This window comes from Carassius carassius, chromosome 18, assembly GCF_963082965.1.
Source record: "Carassius carassius chromosome 18, fCarCar2.1, whole genome shotgun sequence".
Lineage (NCBI taxonomy): Eukaryota > Metazoa > Chordata > Actinopteri > Cypriniformes > Cyprinidae > Carassius > Carassius carassius.
Window position 1 is genome coordinate 31498489 of NC_081772.1, and position 19769 is coordinate 31518257.

Sequence of the window (19769 nt, forward strand, 5' to 3'; positions counted from 1 at the left end):
ACAAAAAGAAGGAAAAATGAAGACATTCTGACAAGCTTAATTATACATTTTCTTTGATTTGTTATGGTACATTATAATATATATATAACACAAATGTATATAACACAACATTTTTCATCATGTTGAAATTCTTTCTGGCTGAAAATAAACCTCATGCTGAAACCTTCATGTATTGTACCTTCTTTGTAGAATCCATCTTCAGGATTCGGCCATAGGTGGAGGTAATCACCCCCTTCATCTCGTCCAAATGGCTGAGGATATCGTTGGAGTGGACAGTCTCAAACCACTGGGCGAGTGGAAGTGGCCTGAAGGGTGCGGGTGCAGAAAAGGCAGGTGCCGTTGCAGATTGGACCAGGGTAACCTTTCTCAAATGATGCTCACAATCAGAGAGGTACTGGATGGTGCGTCATGCCCACTCCTCACTGTGGGCTTCCTCTACTGCTGACTGGAAGTAGGAGGAACTGTTACCACTGGTCTTTGGCCTGAGGAAAGTCACACATTTCCTGTCCAGGGCTAGCTGAGTGGTCAGCACCGCTGGAAACATGGTCCTGTGTGCCACATCCAGTTGTGAAAGGATGTCCTGGCTCCATGGGCATACTGGCAACTTGCATGCACTGCAGCGTGGATAGTCCCCACCCACAAGGTAATAGCGGCTATCCATGTCAATCACCTCCCTGACCTTCGGGTAAATTCCTGAATGGTGCATCTTCCGGCCACACTGTGGGCATTTAAGAGAAATGCCCCACATCGTCATTGGTGCCCACAAGAACATCCTCAGGAGGACATGGCTTGGGCTGCATCGATGGATAAAACCAGTTCACCTGGATCTTCTGCCTCAGCTGCCCTGTGGGCTCATAGAGGCACTTGGCAATCCACACCCAATCTGCTGGCTGGAGGACTCTCTTGAACTGACTGGGAAGAAAGCTCTCCCAGTCAGTAATAGCCTGAGGCAGAGATGGTGTAGGCTGCAGTGAGGGTACTGGATGTGAGGATGGAGTGGGCTGTGGAGATGGAGAGCACCGTGGAGGTGGTGGTCAGGGCTTTGGAGCTGGAGAGTGGTGTGGGAATGGAGTGGGCCCTGGGGATGGAGACACTGGTACTGGCATTGGAGACGGCAAGTGCTGTGGAGGTGGAGGCAGCCATGGAGATGGTGAGGGGCAAGGAGATGGTGTGGGATTTTTTGAAGGGCTGACACGTGGAGCCAATAGAGCCCCATAATGGCTCGACTCAATGTGTTGGAGGAGTCCGACGGCACCCTGGACCCTGACCCCACAGCTGTCACACCTCTCTTCAACGTGGTGGTCAGAGAGGTGCTCGGAGAACTTCTCTGCCTCCACAACCACACTACACAGAGAAAATTTCACCCCATGTACTTCCTGTGATGTCCCGGTCTCCTCTGAGCTGCCGCCTGCCTTTACCTTAGGCCCTGACTCAATCAAGACCTTATCTGTTGACTGGGAGAAAATTAATATTAGGAACAAAAGAAGGTCTTACTATTCATGTTAAATAATTACACCAATTACTCTGCAGAACTGTACTGAGAATATATTCTGAGAATATATCAGGGGTTGGTGCATAAAATAGTGTATTACATGATACAGGGACTTATCATGCCTTTGATATATTATATCATATACCTACCTTATGGAACCCACAAGTGCACACTATGTGCCTGCCAAACAGGTCCACCTTATTCCCCCTTTGCAGGGGACAGGCATCAATCCGCTCCAGGACCTCCTTCCATTTTCTGCTTCCAGGCCTTTGTCCTGTACTGAACTGGAAGGTGCCCTGGGCATACCTGTGGCAGATGTCGTTCCAATAAGCAGAGGATTTGCCTGTTTTGGTCATATCTGAACAATAATGGGGAACAAATCAATGTGGTTAAATATGTGTTAATATAGCAACAGTAGAAAGGAGTTTATTGGAGTTTTATATTTATATATACACACACACACTCACACACACATATTCAGTATGTATATATATATATATATATATATATATATATATATATATATATATATATATATAAAGACTCACATCAAGTATACAAAAGCAGACATGTTAAGTGGTGAAATATGTGGCAGGTTAATAGTTTTCTGCAGTAAATATGTTCCTACTTGCAAAAAATTGCAAATAGCTTTTGATGTATAATTATAAAAACTGTGTTTGTATATAAAGTAAGAAAGGGGGAAAAAACTAGATATTTAATGAATACCTGGAATAGTAAAAGATTTAAAGGGGTGATAAAACACGATTTCACTTTTCTAACTTTAGCTAGTGTGTAATGTTCCTGTTTGAGCATAAACAATATCTGCAAAGTTACAACGTTCAAAGTTTTAAGCAAAGGGAGATGCTTTTAAAGAAATCCATTTCTAAGGACTACAGCAAACGGCCGGTAGGGACTACACGACATTCCTCCAGGGTTGCTGACGTCACTAAGCCCAAAACCCCTCCTCCGAGAATAATAAATTAGGGGGGGCGGAGTGGGGAGCGAGGCCATTTTATATTGCTGTGGAGATTGAGAAGAGTTGTTGTATGCTGGAGTGTCATTGACGCGATGCCGACGAAACGCTGTTATTTTCATCCGGATTGCAGGTCCACTTTGTTCAGCCTTCCTAGGGACGGGGAAGTTAGGGATCAATGGTTAAAATTTATTTTTAACTCGGTCCCTCAAAATTATTACCCAAATCTCGCTCTCTGTGCTGCTCATTTTACGGAGGAAAGCTTCCACAATCTTCGCGAGTTCAATGCAGGATTCGCCCAACGGCTTGTCCTGAAAGATGGAGCAGTTCCAACTTTAAAAACAGAAGCTGTTTACGGGCCACAACCTGTAAGTATGACTTATTTTTCGTCGATGTGTTTTACTGTAATAGTTTGTATTGCTTATTGTACATAGTATCAAGGAAGTGAACAAATAACAACGCTGTTTGGCTCAGCAAACCAGTTTGTTAAATGCTCATTCATGCATTCGACAAACCCCTAACGTTAACGTTACAAACTTTTTTTCTTAATCTCAACCGCGAACTTGGAATTAGTGTATATCATTATTTGATTAGAGCGTTTATGTATTGTTTATCTACATGTTTGTTTATCTACAGGCATGCTAAACATGGTTCTGTGTTTGATTTGGCTACTATAGTAAAGCCAATGTTTAGTGTTCGTTTTGGGTTAATAGTTATAGCGACAGATATTTGGCTATAAGCGTTCTAAAAATACAAAAGTAATGATTCTATTCAGTACCGATTTTCACTCTTTAATCAAAAAAAATCCCTTTGAGGACTAATATAATTTGTTAGAACAATTATATGAAATTCTTGCTTATGAAGCTTTTTTTTTGTGGTCCAATGATTATTATCCAGTAATTAATTTTTTCCTACTATTTTACATGTCAAATGTATGTTTTAAGCTGTAATTTGATCATTGATTACATATTGTCATTATTTCTTACAGACAACATCTCAGCAGGGTTCGAGTTCCCAAGAGCTCCCCACTACATCTACACTTCATGAAGTTGGATGTCAGTCAGACCCTATAGAGACCGAAACTGTAGCCACAGAGATAAAGCCAAAGATGCGATCAGTGGGCACACAACTTTCAATGGGTACATTGAGCAGTTTCCACTTAAGGAGCAAAGGTATGAAATACAGACATTAAATGTGTTTGTGTTACTTTATCATATGCAGTTCTAGTACATATTGTCTTTTTTTATTATATTTGTTATACCGGCTACTGAAACTTATGTGTATTAGAAAGTGGCTTATGTTTCTCACTGTAAAAAAATTGTAATAGCATGACAGATGGTTATGAGTTATTGTATTTTTTACTTTTTTTTGTACTTGTAGGCATTCAGGCAACATATTATGGTCATGATGTGGGCACCCAAACAACTGAGATGTTTCCTGATGTGCAGCTGTCTTCAACACCAGTAAGGGGCTCAGTCTTCAGGCCCAGTAAGAGACCTCGTCTGGTGTTAGATGAGGAAGAAGAATCAGAATTAAATGTCGAACCCACTGATTCCACATATAACCCAGATTCTGTTGTTACTGAAGAATCCGAATTGGCGTAAGATATAAATACATATTTACACACTTTTTTACCAATACATTTGTGTTTAAAAAAATATATAAAACATGAAAGCAACTTCCTAATATTTATTCTTTTTATATTGCCTTAGGATAGATCCACAGCCCGACCACAGCGATAACAAATACATTGTTTTTGAAAGCTGTCTTCGAGAGCTGTTTGTGTCCTGTCCAATTTGTAAGACAAAGTGTGTTGTCCAGAGCAGACGAAGGGGGACTTTTGTTGCATTCACCCAGCTTTGTGAAAAGTGTAACTACTACAGACAGTGGCAGAGCCAGCCCATTGTAGGGAGTACCCCACTTGGAAACCTGCTATTGTCTGCTGCAACGTATTTTACCGGTGGATCTTTTAAACAACTAGAGAAGGTATTACAATTACAATAAAATTCACAAAAAAATACTGTTTCAGTATGTATGTACTGTATGATTTCTATGTTAATAGATTTTCAAGGCCATGAAGCTCCAGATGATGCATTTCGTAACTTTTAGGATTCATGCCAGGAATTTCATTGAGCCTACCATAATACACAAGTGGAACCAAGATCAACTGAATCTTATAAGACAGCTGCAAGAGGGAGGAAATGTTGCTGTGGCTGGAGATATGCGTGCTGACACGCCAGGTACGTTTACAGTATATTAAAAAAAATCACGCCGTTTATTTTATAGTCTTTGAGTTTTCCTAAAATATTATGATACTGATGTTCTCAGTAATGTTCTATATATGATTATGATGTTTAAAATAGGACACTCAGCAAAATTTGGCAGCTACACCATTATGCACATGGAAACCAACAAAATTCTGGATCTTCAACTAGTTCAGGTTAGTAATTAAGCATTTAAAAAAAAGTTACATTTTCTTTTATCTGTTATTGTTTATACTCTACTCTGTTTATACATTTGAAATGTTGTGTACCCAACAACAGAACAACGAGGTTGGTGGAAGTTATCATATGGAAAAGGAGGGATTGAAGCGTTGTCTCGATAAGCTCGAGTCTAATGGTTTAGCTGTTGACTACATCGTCACCGATCGCCATCCGCAGATTCAGAAGTACCTGAGGGACCGCAATATCACTCAGTTCTATGACGTGTGGCACTTTGAGAAAGGTTATTATCTTTGTATTATTAATCGATTCTTATTCAGTTAATTGTTCAACCTAACATGTACATTTTTATTTTTGTGGTAATTTGATTATCTTGAAATAATGATTGTACAACCAAGCGTTTACTTTGTACAGGTTTATCTAAGAAACTTGACAAACTTTCAAAAATGAAGGACTGTGAGGTGCTGAAAAAATGGTTGCACAGCATCAAAAACCATGTTTACTGGAGTGCGATTTCCTCTGAGTCTGGGCCAGAAAAGGTGGCGAAGTGGAATTCACTGCAGAACCACATCCAAAATGTACATGTTCATGAGAACCACCTCTTCCCCAAGTGTGAACACCCAGACAAAGTTTCCAGGGATCCAAAAAAATGGATCCAACCAGGTATGACTGTATAGAGAGACAAATGACAATAAAATGACAGTAAACTAGTAAAATTTTGAGATTTTCTTCATATTTTATCTGTTTGGTTACAGGATCAATAGCGCTCCATAAAGTGGAAAAGCTATTATACAACAAGAGAGTTCTCAAGGATATAGAAAAGCTCAGCCACAACTTTCAGACGTCATCACTGGAGGCTTTCCACAGTCTGATTTTGCGTTTTGCCCCAAAGAACGTGATTTTCCCTTTCATAGGAATGTTGTGCAGGTAATAATCTTTGACATATTCAGTAATATTTATAAGCATTGTTTCTAACAATTGTTATGGAAATGTTTTTTTTATTCATTATTTTATTAATATTAATGATCTTTCCCTATAATAAATAATGTTCTTTCCTAATAAGTAAGAAAAAGGATAAATAGGTTAGGAGCCTTGCCTGTGGCCCTACAGTATGTTATCTATGATATGAGTAGCAGAGATATAAAGAGCTATAAAGCCTCCCATCTTGGCGAGCACTCACATTCTCTTGACTGACTGTGCGACTGTGAGCCTTTCTTGCAAGAAAGAAACCATTATAATCATGGATTGAACATTTGTCTCTTATTCTGAATTGTTTGTTTATTTGTCACAACACAGTCTACTAATCTTCATATTTTATGGATTGTGCACTGATTACAGGCTGTATCTTGCAGCAATGCACTATAATGAAAATGCTAACCGTGAGCAGGCAACAACAACTGAAGGACAGGCTGTGTATAAGATCGTTTTTCCAAAGTCCAAAAAAGGGGAATGCACAGCAAAGCCAGTGAAAATAGAACCAACATACAGTAAGTTTGTTTTATTAACAATAATATATAAAAAAAAAAGCTATAATAAAATAAATATAAGCTTACAAAAAATATTTATAAATATTACACAAATGTTAATTATAAAACAAAGGTAGATTATTTATCAGTAATTATGTAACACCATAGAGTGACTCAGTATTCTGTTTTTTACAGACTATGTCGATGACCTTATGAGCCTTCTGTTACATAAAGTCTTTGTGGACCCCAAGCCATATGCAGAAGAGCTGCATGCAATCCCCATTCCACCTCCTCTGTCATCACAGTATGAAAAACCTTCCAAAGAAGAGGTGATTGCCCAGCGTGTGTCATGATTCAGTCGAGGGGTGGCCGGAACCCAACATACTGTCCCGCTGGATCAGGAAACTGTAGACGGATCCGGTTAACAACACATGAGGGGATGACAACCCTCACACTACGTCCTAGGTAGCCCCAGCACCAGCTGACAAAGCTGCGATAGGCCAGATAACGGAAACGCCTATGGCAGGAATAGAAAACCTCAATATTGTGTATAAAACCAGTGGTATATTGGAAACATGTATATGTGATTTGAAAATATGTTTGATAAAAATGTATATTTTGATTAGTTTTTGTCTTTGAATAACTATATAGTAAATATAAATGTGTAAATATATATATTTTGTATCTATTGTCTTTTATTTATGTTCTTTTACACAACATAATTTCATAAAATTTAATAAATACTTACTCCTCTTCATTTCTGCATCTCACTGGTCCATAGTCGGCTCTGTAAATATTATTGATATTTTGCAAAGTATACGGATTTAAGCAGTTTGGTTCAAAACCTGGATGCTCAACCATACATTTAGGAGGGTCTGGAACCTCCATCATTCGTTTTACAACCTAAACGGTAATGTAAGACAATGAGAACATACTGTACAATTAACCTATGTTCATCTTTTAAATATGAAAAAATAATTATACAGAATTAACACGTTATGCATAATTTTGGTAATAGCTTATTACACTACCTTCTGTATTTCTTTGCAGCAGATGTTTTCCTCTTCAATTGGCATTTTTTCACAGTTATTACATGTACACCTAATAAAATATATATATATTTTTTTAAATAAAAAAGGTTCTTGAATACACTTTTGTTAATAGACAAACACTTATTATTGTTATAAATTAAACATCAACTATTATAATTAGTACAATTAAATTACAGCGTATCTAAAAAAGTATTAGATATCAACAACAAAAAACATACCATTCTGAAACGTCATTTAAACGCCGTTCTTGAACAGGTTCTGCTCGTTCATCTTCATTAAAATTTTCTGGGTCCGATTCGGGCTCAAATTGGTATGGTTTTATTGACGCCATTGTTTCTAATACCACCAAAGCACAGACGACTGGTAAATGTAAGGGGCGTGACGTTACCGAAAAACGTGCTCTAGGCGGTTAGCGAATCACAACACACTGGGCCAGCTAACCAATCTGAGCCCATTGCTATTTTTGTGGGACTGGCTTCATAGAACCCGGAAACCATCAGACCGTTTTACAAGGAGGGACAGAGCAGTGTAGAGTAAAGGTAAAATATATGAAAAATAATGCGATTTTTTAAAAAACAAAGCATGAACACCTGTTACAGTGCACCCCACAAACACAATCAAGCCTTCGAAAAACCGCGTTTTACCACCCCTTTAAATACATTCAGTAAAGAATCACTCAGTCATGACTGAAATAACATAGGGAATGGATACTTGGAATACTGAATGATGAAATGAAATTCTTGCAAAGATATAGAAAATAAAAACTTGTTATGAATCGAAGGCTTAACAAGCATCAGTTAGCGACACGTTAAGTTAGCTTGCCTTGCTACGCAAGCGTAGAACGATCAGAATAATCTTTATTCCAAATCATGAATTAATGTTTGAACAAATAGGTTAAAACTGATGTCACGGATTTGTATTGTGATAACGCTTACCTTGAATCTCCGCATAGCAGATGTCCAGTGAGTTACAAACAGCTGGAATATCACGAAACTCATTCAGCCAATCAGCGGCGAGATTGGCATGTCAACTTGCTGATTGGCTCTTTCCTCTCGGTAGGAATTGATTGGCTCCTTTGCCTCATCTGTTCGAAAGTTTCGGATTTGCGTTAGGACCTGTTCGGATTAATTTAGGATGTGTTCGGACTTTCGTGATGACTTTGTTAGGAAGTGTTGCGACCTTGTTCGGAAGTATTCAAATGTTGTTAGGAAGTGTTAGGAAGTGTTCAGCCGTCCGATCGCTGGAAGGTACGGCCACGACTACGCCTAATGTTAGAAAGCAAGCGCCCTTGTCTGGTGGCGCCCTGCACAGGCCAAGCTTCAGAAACAAAATCAGGCAGAAAGATGAGGTGGTAAAAAATTCTCAACCTTCCCGTATACTCAACGGCAAAGGGTTGCCGTGACCCAGATTCAAACCGGGGTTGCTGCGGCCACAACGCAGAGTACTAACCACTATACGATCACGGCGTGCCACTGGCTCACCTAAAGACAATCCCTGGAGCCCGGATACAAGAAGCAGCAGCGGCGTGTTTTTCCATCGAAGAGGGACTGGACATTTCGCAAATAAGTGCGAGGACCGTGAAAAATGCATGGATGATTTGCCTCATGGCCTTCAGCAAACAGCGTAGTCGGCAGGATTCGAACCTGCGCGGGGAGACCCCAATGGATTTCTAGTCCATCGCCTTAACCACTCAGCCACGACTACGGGAGTAGACCAATTTCTGCTTAGTTTGTGTCCAACACTGCTGCCTGACCTGCTTGCAACCAACCCAGCTCAGTCAGCAAGCGGAGATTGCAAGCTAGCCCTGCAAGCGGGTCCCACTGAGGAGAAATCAGGCTGCCATGTCTCATCCTATGTAATGGGGTTTTTCAGTACTGGCCCTGGGGACCGACAGCACTGCACAATTGGGAAGTCTGTCTTATTCTACTCACTCCGTGAGCACTCTTTCCTAAAGGGCTGACCATCAGAATCATGTGTGCCGAACAAGGGAGATGCACTGATCCCCGGGAGAAGGAAGGAACATCGCTCTAATACAGAGTCAGCAGAAGAGATGGACCCGTAGTGATAGCAAGCTGAGCCCTCCAAAAAGTAGACTGACCTTCGCCCAAACAGGGACTTGAATTAAGCAGACTACCTTCTGCCCTGTTGTGTGTCACATTGCTGCCTGACCTACTTGCAACCTAGCAAGCCGAGATTGTAAGCTAGCACTGGAAGCGGGTAAAACAGCAGTCCCACTGAGGAGAAATCAGGCTGCCATGTCTCATCCTATGTAATGGGGTTTTTCAGTGCTGGGCCTGGGGACCGACAGCACTGCACAATTCGGAGGTCTGTCTTATTCTACTCACTCTGTGAGCCCGCTTTCCTAACGAGCTGTCCATCAGAATCAGGTGTGCCAAACAAGGGAGGTGCACTGATACCCTGGAGCAGGAAGGAACACCGCTCCAGTACAGATTAAGAAGAAGAGATGGACCGTAGTGATAGCAAGGTGACTCCGCCAAAAGCAGACAGACCTTTGCACGAACAGGGACTTGAAACCTGGACCCTCAGATTAAAAGCCTGATGCTCTACCGACTGAGCTATCCGGGCTCTTGTGGAGCACTGGCTTCTCACCTTTTATAAAGCAGCAGTTTTACAACAAGCTGCCTAGAAGAGATGCAGGTGTCACGAGGATGAAAGCTAAAAGCAGTTATGGCACAGAGAGCGAAGGACCATAGAAGGCACAATTACCGTCACAGAAAGCTAAAGCAATACTGCAAAGCCCTCCCGTAGTCGGCAGGGTTCGAACCTGCGCGGGGAGACCCCAATGGATTTCAAGTCCATCGCCTTAACCTCTCGGCCACGACTACGCCTAATGTTAGAAAGCAAGCCCCCTTGTCTGGTGGCGCCCTGCACAGGCCAAGCTTCAGAAACAAAATCACGCAGAAAGATGAGGTGGTAAAATTTTTTCAACCTTCCCGTATACTCAACAGCAAAGGATTGCCGTGACCCGGGGTTGCTGCGGCCACAACGCAGAGTACTAAACACTATACAATCAAGGCGTGCCACTGGCTCACCCAAGACAACCCCTGGAGCCCGGATACAAGAAGCAGCAGCGGCGTGTTTGTCCATCGAAGAGGGACTGGACATTTCGCAAATAAATGTGAGGACCGTGAAAAATGCATGGATGCTTTGCCTCATGGCCTTCAGCGTAGTCGGCAGGATTCGAACCTGCGCGGGGAGAGCCCAATGGATTTCTAGTCCATCGCCTTAAACACTCGGCCACGACTACTGGAGTAGACCAACTTCTGCTCAGTTTGTGTCCAACACTGCTGCCTGACCTGCTTGCAACCAACCCAGCTCAGTCAGCAAGCGGAGATTGCAAGCTAGCCCTGCAAGTGGGTAAAACAGCGGTCCCACTGAGGAGAAATCAGGCTGCCATGTCTCATCCTATGTAATGGGGTTTTTCAGTACTGGCCCTGGGGACCGACAGCACTGCACAATTGGGAAGTCTGTCTTATTCTGCTCACTCTGTGAGCACTCTTTCCTAAAGGGCTGACCATCAGAATCAGGTTTACCGAACAAGGGAGATGCACTGATCCCCGGGAGCAGGAAGGAACATCGCTCTAGTACAGAGTCAGCAGAAGAGATGGACCGTAGTGATAGCAAGCTGAGGCCTACAAAAAGAAGACTGACCTTCGCCCAAACAGGGACTTGAATTAAGCAGACCACCTTCTGCCATGTTGTGTGTAACACTGCTGCCTACCTACTTGCAACCTAGCAAGCGGAGATTGTAAGCTAGCCCTGGAAGCAGCTAAAACAGCAGTCCCACTGAGGAGAAATCAGGCTGCCATGTCTAGACCTATGTAATGGGGTTTTTCAGTACTGGCCCTGGGGACCGACAGCATTGCACAAATGGGAGGTCTTTCTTATTCTACTCACTCCGTGAGCACTCTTTCCTAAAGGGCTGACCATCAGAATCATGTGTGCCGAACAAGGGAGATGCACTGATCCCCGGGAGAAGGAAGGAACATCGCTCTAATACAGAGTCAGCAGAAGAGATGGACCCGTAGTGATAGCAAGCTGAGCCCTCCAAAAAGTAGACTGACCTTCGCCCAAACAGGGACTTGAATTAAGCAGACTACCTTCTGCCCTGTTGTGTCACATTGCTGCCTGACCTACTTGCAACCTAGCAAGCGGAGATTGCAAGCTAGCCCTGTAAGCGGGTAAAACAGCAGTCCCACTGAGGAGAAATCAGGCTGCCATGTCTCATCCTATGTAATGGGGTTTTTCAGTGATGGGAGTGGGGACCGACAGCACTGCACAATTCGGAGGTCTGTCTTATTCAACTCACTCTGTGAGCGCGCTTTCCTAACAAGCTGACCATCAGAATCAGGTGTGCCAAACAAGGGAGGTGCACTGATACCCTGGAGCAGGAAGGAACACCGCTCCGGTACAGATTCAGAAGAAGAGATGGACCGTAGTGATAGCAAGGTGACTCCGCCAAAAGCAGACAGACCTTCACCCAAACAGGGACTTGAACCCTGGACCCTCAGATTAAAAGTCTGATGCTCTACCGACTGAGCTATCCGGGCTCTTGTGGAGAACTGGCTTCTCACCTTTTATAAAGCAGCAGTTTTACAACAAGCTGCCCAGAAGAGACGCAGGTGTCACGAGGATGAAAGCTAGAAGCAGTTATAGCACAGAGAGCAAAGGACAATAGAAGGCACAATTACCTTCACAGAAAGCTAAAGCAATACTGCAAATCCCTCCCCTAGTCGGCAGAGTTCGAACCTGCGCGGGGAGACCCCAATGTATTTCAAGTCCATCGCCTTAACCTCTCGGCCACGACTACGGCTAATGTTAGAAAGCAAGCGCCCTTGTCTGGTGGCGCCCTGCACAGGCCAGGCTTCAGAAACAAAATCACGCAGAAAGATGAGATGGTAAAAAATGTTCAACCTTCCCGTATACTCAACGGCAAAGGGTTGCCGTGACCCGGATTCGAACCGGGGTTGCTGCGGCAACAACGCAGAGTACTAACCACTATACTATCACGGCGTGCCACTGGCTCACCCAAGACAACCCCTGGAGCCCGGATACAAGAAGGAGCAGCGGCGTGTTTGTCCATCGAAGAGGGACTGGACATTTCGCAAATAAGTGCGAGGACCGTGAAAAATGCATGGATGCTTTGCCTCATGGCCTTCAGCAAACAGCGTAGTCGGCAGGATTCGAACCTGCGCGGGGAGACCCCAATGGATTTCTAGTCCATCGCCTTAACCACTCGGCCACGACTACGGGAGTGGACCCATTTCTGCTCAATTTGTGTCCAACACTGCTGCCTGACCTACTTGCAACCAACCCAGCTCAGTCAGCAAGCGGAGATTGCAAGCTAGCCCTGCAAGCGGGTAAAACAGCGGTCCCACTGAGGAGAAATAATGCTGCCATGTCTCATCCTATGTAATGGGGTTTTTCAGTACTGGCCCTGGGGACCGACAGCACTGCACAATTGGGAAGTCTGTCTTATTCTACTCACTCTGTGAGCACTCTTTCCTAAAGGGCTGACCATCAGAATCAGGTTTGCCGAACAAGGGAGATGCACTGATCCCTGGGAGCAGGAAGGAACATCGCTCTAGTACAGAGTCAGCAGAAGAGATGGACCGTAGTGATAGCAAGCTGAGGCCTACAAAAAGAAGACTGACCTTCGCCCAAACAGGGACTTGAATTAAGCAGATCACCTTCTGCCATGTTGTGTGTAACACTGCTGCCTGACCTACTTGCAACCTAGCAAGCCGAGATTGTAAGCTAGCCCTGGAAGCGGGTAAAACAGCAGTCCCACTGAGGAGATATCAGGCTGCCATGTATCATCCTATGTAATGGGGTTTTTCAGTGCTGGGCCTGGGGACCGACAGCACTGCACAATTCGGAGGTCTGTCTTATTCTACTCACTCTGTGAGCCCGCTTTCCGAAGGACCATAGAAGGCAAAATTACCGTCACAGAAAGCTAAAGCAATACTGCAAATCCCTCCCGTAGTCGGCAGAGTTCGAACCTGCGCGGGGAGACCCCAATGGATTTCAAGACTACGCCTAATGTTAGAAAGCAAGCGCCCTTGTCTGGTGGCGCCCTGCACAGGCCAAGCTTCAGAAACAAAATCACGCAGAAAGATGAGGTGGTAAAAAATTTTCAACCTTCCCGTATACTCAACGGCAAAGGGTTGCCGTGACCCAGATTCGAACCAGGGTTGCTGCGGCCACAACACAGAGTACTAACCACTATACAATCACGGCGTGCCACTGGCTCACCCAAGACAACTCCTGGAGCCCGGATACAAGAAGCAGCAGCGGCGTGTTTGTCCATCGAAGAGGGACTGGACATTTCGCAAATAAGTGCGAGGACCGTGAAAAAATGCATGGATGCTTTGCCTCATGGCCTTCAGCGTAGTCGGCAGGATTCTAACCTGCGCGGGAAGACCCCAATGGATTTCTAGTCCATTGCCTTAACCACTCGGCCACGACTACGGGAGTAGACCAATTTCTGCTCAGTTTGTGTCCAACAATGCTGCCTGACCTACTTGCAACCAACCCAGCTCAGTCAGCAAGCGGAGATTGCAAGCTAGCCCTGCAAGCGGGTAAAACAGCGGTCCCACTGAGGAGAAATCAGGCTGCCATGTCTCATCCTATGTAATGGGGTTTTTCAGTACTGGCCCTGGGGACCGACAGCACTGCACAATTGGGAAGTCTGTCTTGTTCTACTCACTCTGTGAGCACTCTTTCCTAAAGGGCTGACCATCAGAATCAGGATTGCCGAACAAGGGAGATGCACTGATCCCCGGGAGCAGGAAGGAACATCGCTCTAGTACAGAGTCAGCAGAAGAGATGGACCGTAGTGATAGCAAGCTGAGGCCTACACAAAGAAGACTGACCTTCGCCCAAACAGGGACTTGAATTAAGCAGACCACCTTCTGCCATGTTGTGTGTAACACTGCTGCCTGACCTACTTGCAACCTAGCAAGCGGAGATTGTAAGCTAGCCCTGGAAGCAGCTAAAACAGCAGTCCCACTGAGGAGAAATCAGGCTGCCATGTCTAATCCTATGTAATGGGGTTTTTCAGTACTGGCCCTGGGGACCGACAGCACTGCACAAATGGGAGGTCTTTCTTATTCTACTCACTCCGTGAGCACTCTTTCCTAAAGGGCTGACCATCAGAATCATGTGTGCCGAAAAAGGGAGATGCACTGATCCCCGGGAGAAGGAAGGAACACCGCTCCAGTACAGATTCAGAAGAAGAGATGGACCGTAGTGAGGGCAAGGTGACTCCGCCAAAAGCAGACAGACCTTCGCCCTAACAGGGACTTGAACCCTGGACCCTCAGATTAAAAGTCTGATGCTCCACCGACTGAGCTATCCGGGCTCTTATGGAGCACTGGCTTCTCACCTTTTATAAAGCAGCAGTTTTACAACAAGCTGCCTAGAAGAGACGCAGGTGTCACGAGGATGAAAGCTAGAAGCAGTTATGGCACATAGAGCGAAGGACCATAGAAGGCACAATTACCGTCACAGAAAGCTAAAGCAATACTGCAAATCCCTCCCGTAGTCGGCAGAGTTCGAACCTGCGCGGGGAGACCGCAATGGATTTCAAGTCCATCGCCTTAACCTCTCGGCCAAAAACAGGGCAAAAGGGACTACTACAAGGGGGAAAGAAAGGGAAAAGAGAAGGAGAAAGGAGGGAAAGCAAGAAAAAGGAAAAAAAATTATCCATCAAACTTCATGAACACTCACAAAGGATTTAAGTAAAGTGTTTGATTGGTTTTTGACTTCATTTTTAATAAAAAAATTAATAATAATAATCTGACAAACACACCACACACTCTTGCCAGGACTTGCACCTGGAATCTTCCACCCAAAGGGTGGATGTGTTACTATTACACCACAAGAGTTGTGTCTTTCTTTTTTTTTTTTACAAACACTGCAAATTAAACACTGGAAACAGCAACTAAAAACAAAATGTTCACAGCACAACACACACACAGCACAACATATGCAACTATATAAAAACCTAACTATATACATTACTATATACACCAATGAAAAAAAAATCAAAGAACTCCCTGTACATTCTGCCTCCACTGTGCAACAGAGAGGCCTGAGGCTGGACAATACCACCGGCCCTTCAGCTGAGTGTGGCCAGTTGTCTTATTTTTTGCCAGCCCACACTGCTTGCAGATATAGTGATATATATCTTTTGCTAGTAGTTTCCGTGGTGGTTCACCTCTAGCCACTCGCTCCTCATCCTCTTGGGCAGCTTTCTGCCTTCTCCATGTGCGCTGCCTGGGCTGAGTAGAGGGACAAGTTTACGATGGCAAGGTATTAGGCTGCTGGAATTGGGGAGGGGGCTGGAATTGGGGAGGCGGCTGGAATTGGGGAGGTGGCTGGAATTGGGAAGGTGGCTGGAATTGGGGAGGGGGCTGGAATTGGGAAGGTGGCTGGAATTGGGGAGGGGGATGGAATTGGGTAGAATGAGGCAGTGGTAGACCTGGTTGGTAGCTGGGAAAGGGTGGGTAGGACCCAGGGGGGAATGCAAAGTGTGGTGCTGGTGGGTATATGGGAAATGCAGAGTAAGATCCAGGAGGAGGGGTGGGCATTGGGCACCTGTTGGAGATACGCTTACGAATGAAGGCCTCTCCCTCCTGATTTGCTGAATCCTGAAATACCATGGCCTCATGCCCATGCTGTGCAGGAACAGCTGGAAGTTCGCCCACTTCAGGAAGAGCCTCCTTTGCCAAATATACTTGTTTGGGCAGTGCAGTACCCTGCAGAAGCATGTCTCTGTCTACACGTTTCTGTCTTTTTAGTAGCCTGCAAGAGAAACATTCTTCATCTTAAATTAGCAATTTAAGTGAATAAAAGCCCATTGTCTTTACTTCCTGTAGCATCATTTTTAAAAGCATGTACAAGAAGGCTTTATAAGTACAATCTTGATATACTACTGTGATTGTGCAAAAGTATCGCATAAAAGACTCACCACGAGGAGACAGTAGTGGTGTTTATCGGGACCAGAACTAGGTTAGTCTGTCTTAGAACCTCTCTGCTGTCCTCCATCAGCTGTTTTAAGTGGCTGTATACCACCACAATAGATTGTGGAATTGGCAGAGTTTTTCCTTGTGTGTCCCTGGGCCTGTTCCGTGCTTGCTGAAACTCTTTCAAAAGCCTTAGGCAAACACATTCACAGACCCTGTGGACTTCAGGGTCCTGAGCTGCCTGCCCATGAGTCATGAACAATCTATGGAAAAGAAAGATGATATAATCTGAACTGTATACTGGGTTATAAACTAGTGATGATCCAAATAGTCAAATTACCTCTCTGCTGCCTGCTGTCCTGGAGCAGAGCCACTCTGCTTCCTGGATGCTCTCCAAGGTCCTGTCAAAGCCTTCTTATTAACCCTCTGGCTATATTTTGATGGTACCTTGTCCATGGCATGCAGAGCCATGTACAGCTGGACTATGTGGGCCTCCTCTTGTGATGACAAGGCAGTGATCGTTCGGTTTAGGCCAACCAAGTAGGCTGCCAGGGCATCAACTGCCTCCCAGCCCAAGACACCTCTGGAATCACACTGTGTACTCTGGAAATTGAGAAAAATGCCAAACACAGTCCAATAAACATATACGGTGTTGTAATAATTATTTTGCATTGTACATGCATATATTTTAACTTTACACATTGGTGACAATAGGCGTTTTGCACTGTACCAGATAAATTTTTTTAAAAGTAAAAAATAGTACAGGATAGCAATATTACCTGGCTTGATGTGCTAGGACTTGCAGTGTCATCCTCCTCTTCCTCAGTGACCTCCTCATCTGGGGATTTGGGTTCAGTGTCACCCACCTGACTTGTCACCTGGGCCTGCACGACAGCTACTGGAGAGTCATCAGCCCTAAGGTCAGCTGCATGGCACACAGTCGTGTCAATTTCACTATCCTCTTCAGGCTCCTCTGGGGGGACTTCAGGCATGTCATTGTGGTGTGCAATCAACTGGTCGCCTCTATTGGACTGGGCCAACAAGTACTCCACTGCAATGCGCTCCCCTGCAATAATTTGTACCACATTGTTAATGGGGAGAGGACACACACACTCACACACACACACAAACAAACAAACACAGGAGAGAGAGAAATACTCCAATGCTCAGCATTTTCCTGTGAGATATCTTACCAGTGGGTTTTCCTGGAGGGGTAAATTCTGGCATCAAAGCCCGACCAAGGACCCGTTGGCTCATGCTGTTTAAATGAGACATTGTGCAGACATCAAATGTCCTTAGGGTTGAGGCCCCCACCACAGATACAGCTTCTTTTGCCCGGCTCATGTTCCACCTCGAGGCCCCCTCTAACATGTACATTTGTGTGTGCATGGCATTGCATCTCCATCCTAAGAATGAAAATGCACAGATTTAGTCAGCAATTATTTTAAACTGAGGACATACAAATTTAATGACACAGTTATAGAACAGTAACACATAATAATGAGACTGATAGTAAATTCCATGAAAACAAGCCAAATCCAGGTAGCACCCAGGGTTCTGTTGTTGACACAATAGTGATCTTTTCAACGTAAAAATCTACAAAACATACTGCAATTTAATATTCAGAATTTACCAGGAATGAAGGCACACTGGTGGCGGTGAAAACTCTCCAGCGAGGATGACCCCCTGCCGCACCTAAGCACGTTTAGGACTTTGCCACCCTTCTGGAGTGTCCCCGTCTTTGTGTACAACTCTACATGTGGAGGGTCCTGGATGCACTCGAGGTGTTTTTGTTGCATCTTAACCAGGCGAAACCCTGTAGTGTCAGTTAGCTCCCACACTGATTCCAGCAGCCCTGAAATCATGGCCCGGATCTCCTCAGCCCTGCGTGTCCGCCGCCTACAGTGCTTCGCGAGTTCACCTGGGCTGATGCTGGCCATGAGCTGAGCCTCAGTGGGAGCCTTTCCACCATGGCTGCACTTCCACTCCCCTCTCTTGGCAGCCTTAAGTTCTTTCACATCCTCCTGATCCCACTCAAAGATACAGGAGGAAACTTTTGAACAAAAGGTACCATAGAGAGGGTGGTGCTCTGTTGTAAGGCCACAGTTGAATCTTCTCATAAAATGGAAGATATCTAGCCTTACAATAGACTTCCATGGCCAAAAAAGTTTTAACACTGAAGATGCACCTGTGGAGGAGAAAAAACATTCATTTGATTTAATTTCAAACATACTTTTCAGTCAATAGAATTTATTAAAATTTTTAATACACTGGCTGTAAAAATAATACTAATTAATTACCATCACCAATAGGGAAAGGGGAACTTTTTTACACCACTATTAACTTTTATAAAATATATTGCAGTGCACATTTGATAAAGTAGTAATTTGAAAATCTCACCTGACTGACTGCAGCAATCCCGGTCAACATAGATGACCTCAGGCTCTGGCTCGCCAGCATTCTGGTAGCGTTTGACGACGCCCTGGCACAGCTCCTCCAGTCCTGCGCCTTCAGCTGTTGTCAGAACACTGTTCAGAACCTGGCCGAGCTCATTGCCAATGTTGGTCATCCATGCAGCCGTGTCCCCAATGCCACCAGCCAGCTTTTTGGTGATCTGAAAAACAAAAAGAAGGAAAAATAAAGACATTCTGACCAGCTTAATTATACATTTTCTTTGATTTGTTATGGTACATTATAATATATATATAACACAAATGTATATAACACAACATTTTTCATCATGTTGAAATTCTTTCTGGCTGAAAATAAACCTCATGCTGAAACCTTCATGTATTGTACCTTCTTTGTAGAATCCATCTTCAGGATTCGGCCATAGGTGGAGGTAACCACCCCCTTCATCTCGTCCAAATGGCTGAGGATATCGTTGGAAGTGGCCTGAAGGGTGCGGGTGCAGAAAAGGCAGGTGCCGTTGCAGATTGGACCAGGGTAACCTTTCTCAAATGATGCTCACAATCAGAGAGGTACTGGATGGTGCGTCATGCCCACTCCTCACTGTGGGCTTCCTCTACTGCTGACTGGAAGTAGGAGGAACTGTTACCACTGGTCCTTGGCCTGAGGAAAGTCACACATTTCCTGTCCAGGGCTAGCTGAGTGGTCAGCACCGCTGGAAACATGGTCCTGTGTGCCACATCCAGTTGTGAAAGGATGTCCTGGCTCCATGGGCATACTGGCAACTTGCATGCACTGCAGCGTGGATAGTCCCCATCCACAAGGTAATAGCGGCTATCCATGTCAATCACCTCCCTGACCTTCGGGTAAATTCCTGAATGGTGCATCTTCCGGCCACACTGTGGGCATTTAAGAGGAATGCCCCACATCCTCATTGGTGCCCACA

General features: G+C 44.4%; 1 protein-coding gene and 7 non-coding genes across 12 annotated transcripts; 1 reads left to right on the top strand and 7 right to left on the bottom strand.

Moving 5' to 3' along the window:
• The first annotated feature begins 2549 nt into the window (after positions 1–2549).
• Positions 2550–6968, top strand: LOC132092795 (uncharacterized). Of its 5 annotated transcripts, none has more exons than XR_009422257.1 (12): positions 2550–2833; positions 3454–3637; positions 3846–4065; positions 4178–4451; positions 4528–4705; positions 4829–4905; positions 5009–5189; positions 5321–5569; positions 5662–5833; positions 6259–6302; positions 6360–6393; positions 6568–6586. XR_009422257.1 is itself a non-coding variant. In XM_059499193.1 (12 exons), the coding sequence occupies exons 1-12, from the start codon at positions 2561–2563 to the stop codon at positions 6723–6725; spliced, it is 2058 nt and encodes a 685-aa protein (XP_059355176.1). In that variant the 5' UTR covers positions 2550–2560; the 3' UTR covers positions 6726–6968. The 5 variants fall into 5 exon arrangements, 3 of the variants coding, with proteins under 3 accessions (XP_059355176.1, XP_059355175.1, XP_059355174.1); XM_059499193.1 differs by having other exon boundaries at positions 6245–6302; positions 6568–6968; XR_009422256.1 differs by having other exon boundaries at positions 6259–6393; positions 6568–6653.
• A 2078-nt stretch (positions 6969–9046) lies between these two features.
• Positions 9047–9128, bottom strand: trnas-aga (transfer RNA serine (anticodon AGA)). Its single transcript has one exon. It is a non-coding gene; the product is annotated as a tRNA-Ser (tRNA).
• A 1060-nt stretch (positions 9129–10188) lies between these two features.
• Positions 10189–10270, bottom strand: trnas-uga (transfer RNA serine (anticodon UGA)). The gene has a single exon. It is a non-coding gene; the product is annotated as a tRNA-Ser (tRNA).
• Positions 10271–10610: 340 nt separating this feature from the next.
• Positions 10611–10692, bottom strand: trnas-aga (transfer RNA serine (anticodon AGA)). The gene has a single exon. It is a non-coding gene; the product is annotated as a tRNA-Ser (tRNA).
• Positions 10693–11922: 1230 nt separating this feature from the next.
• On the bottom strand, positions 11923–11995 carry trnak-uuu (transfer RNA lysine (anticodon UUU)). The gene has a single exon. It is a non-coding gene; the product is annotated as a tRNA-Lys (tRNA).
• Positions 11996–12386: 391 nt separating this feature from the next.
• Positions 12387–12458, bottom strand: trnan-guu (transfer RNA asparagine (anticodon GUU)). Its single transcript has one exon. It is a non-coding gene; the product is annotated as a tRNA-Asn (tRNA).
• A 155-nt stretch (positions 12459–12613) lies between these two features.
• Positions 12614–12695, bottom strand: trnas-aga (transfer RNA serine (anticodon AGA)). Its single transcript has one exon. It is a non-coding gene; the product is annotated as a tRNA-Ser (tRNA).
• Positions 12696–13834: 1139 nt separating this feature from the next.
• trnas-aga (transfer RNA serine (anticodon AGA)) lies at positions 13835–13916 on the bottom strand. The gene has a single exon. It is a non-coding gene; the product is annotated as a tRNA-Ser (tRNA).
• Between the last annotated feature and the right edge of the window lie 5853 nt (positions 13917–19769).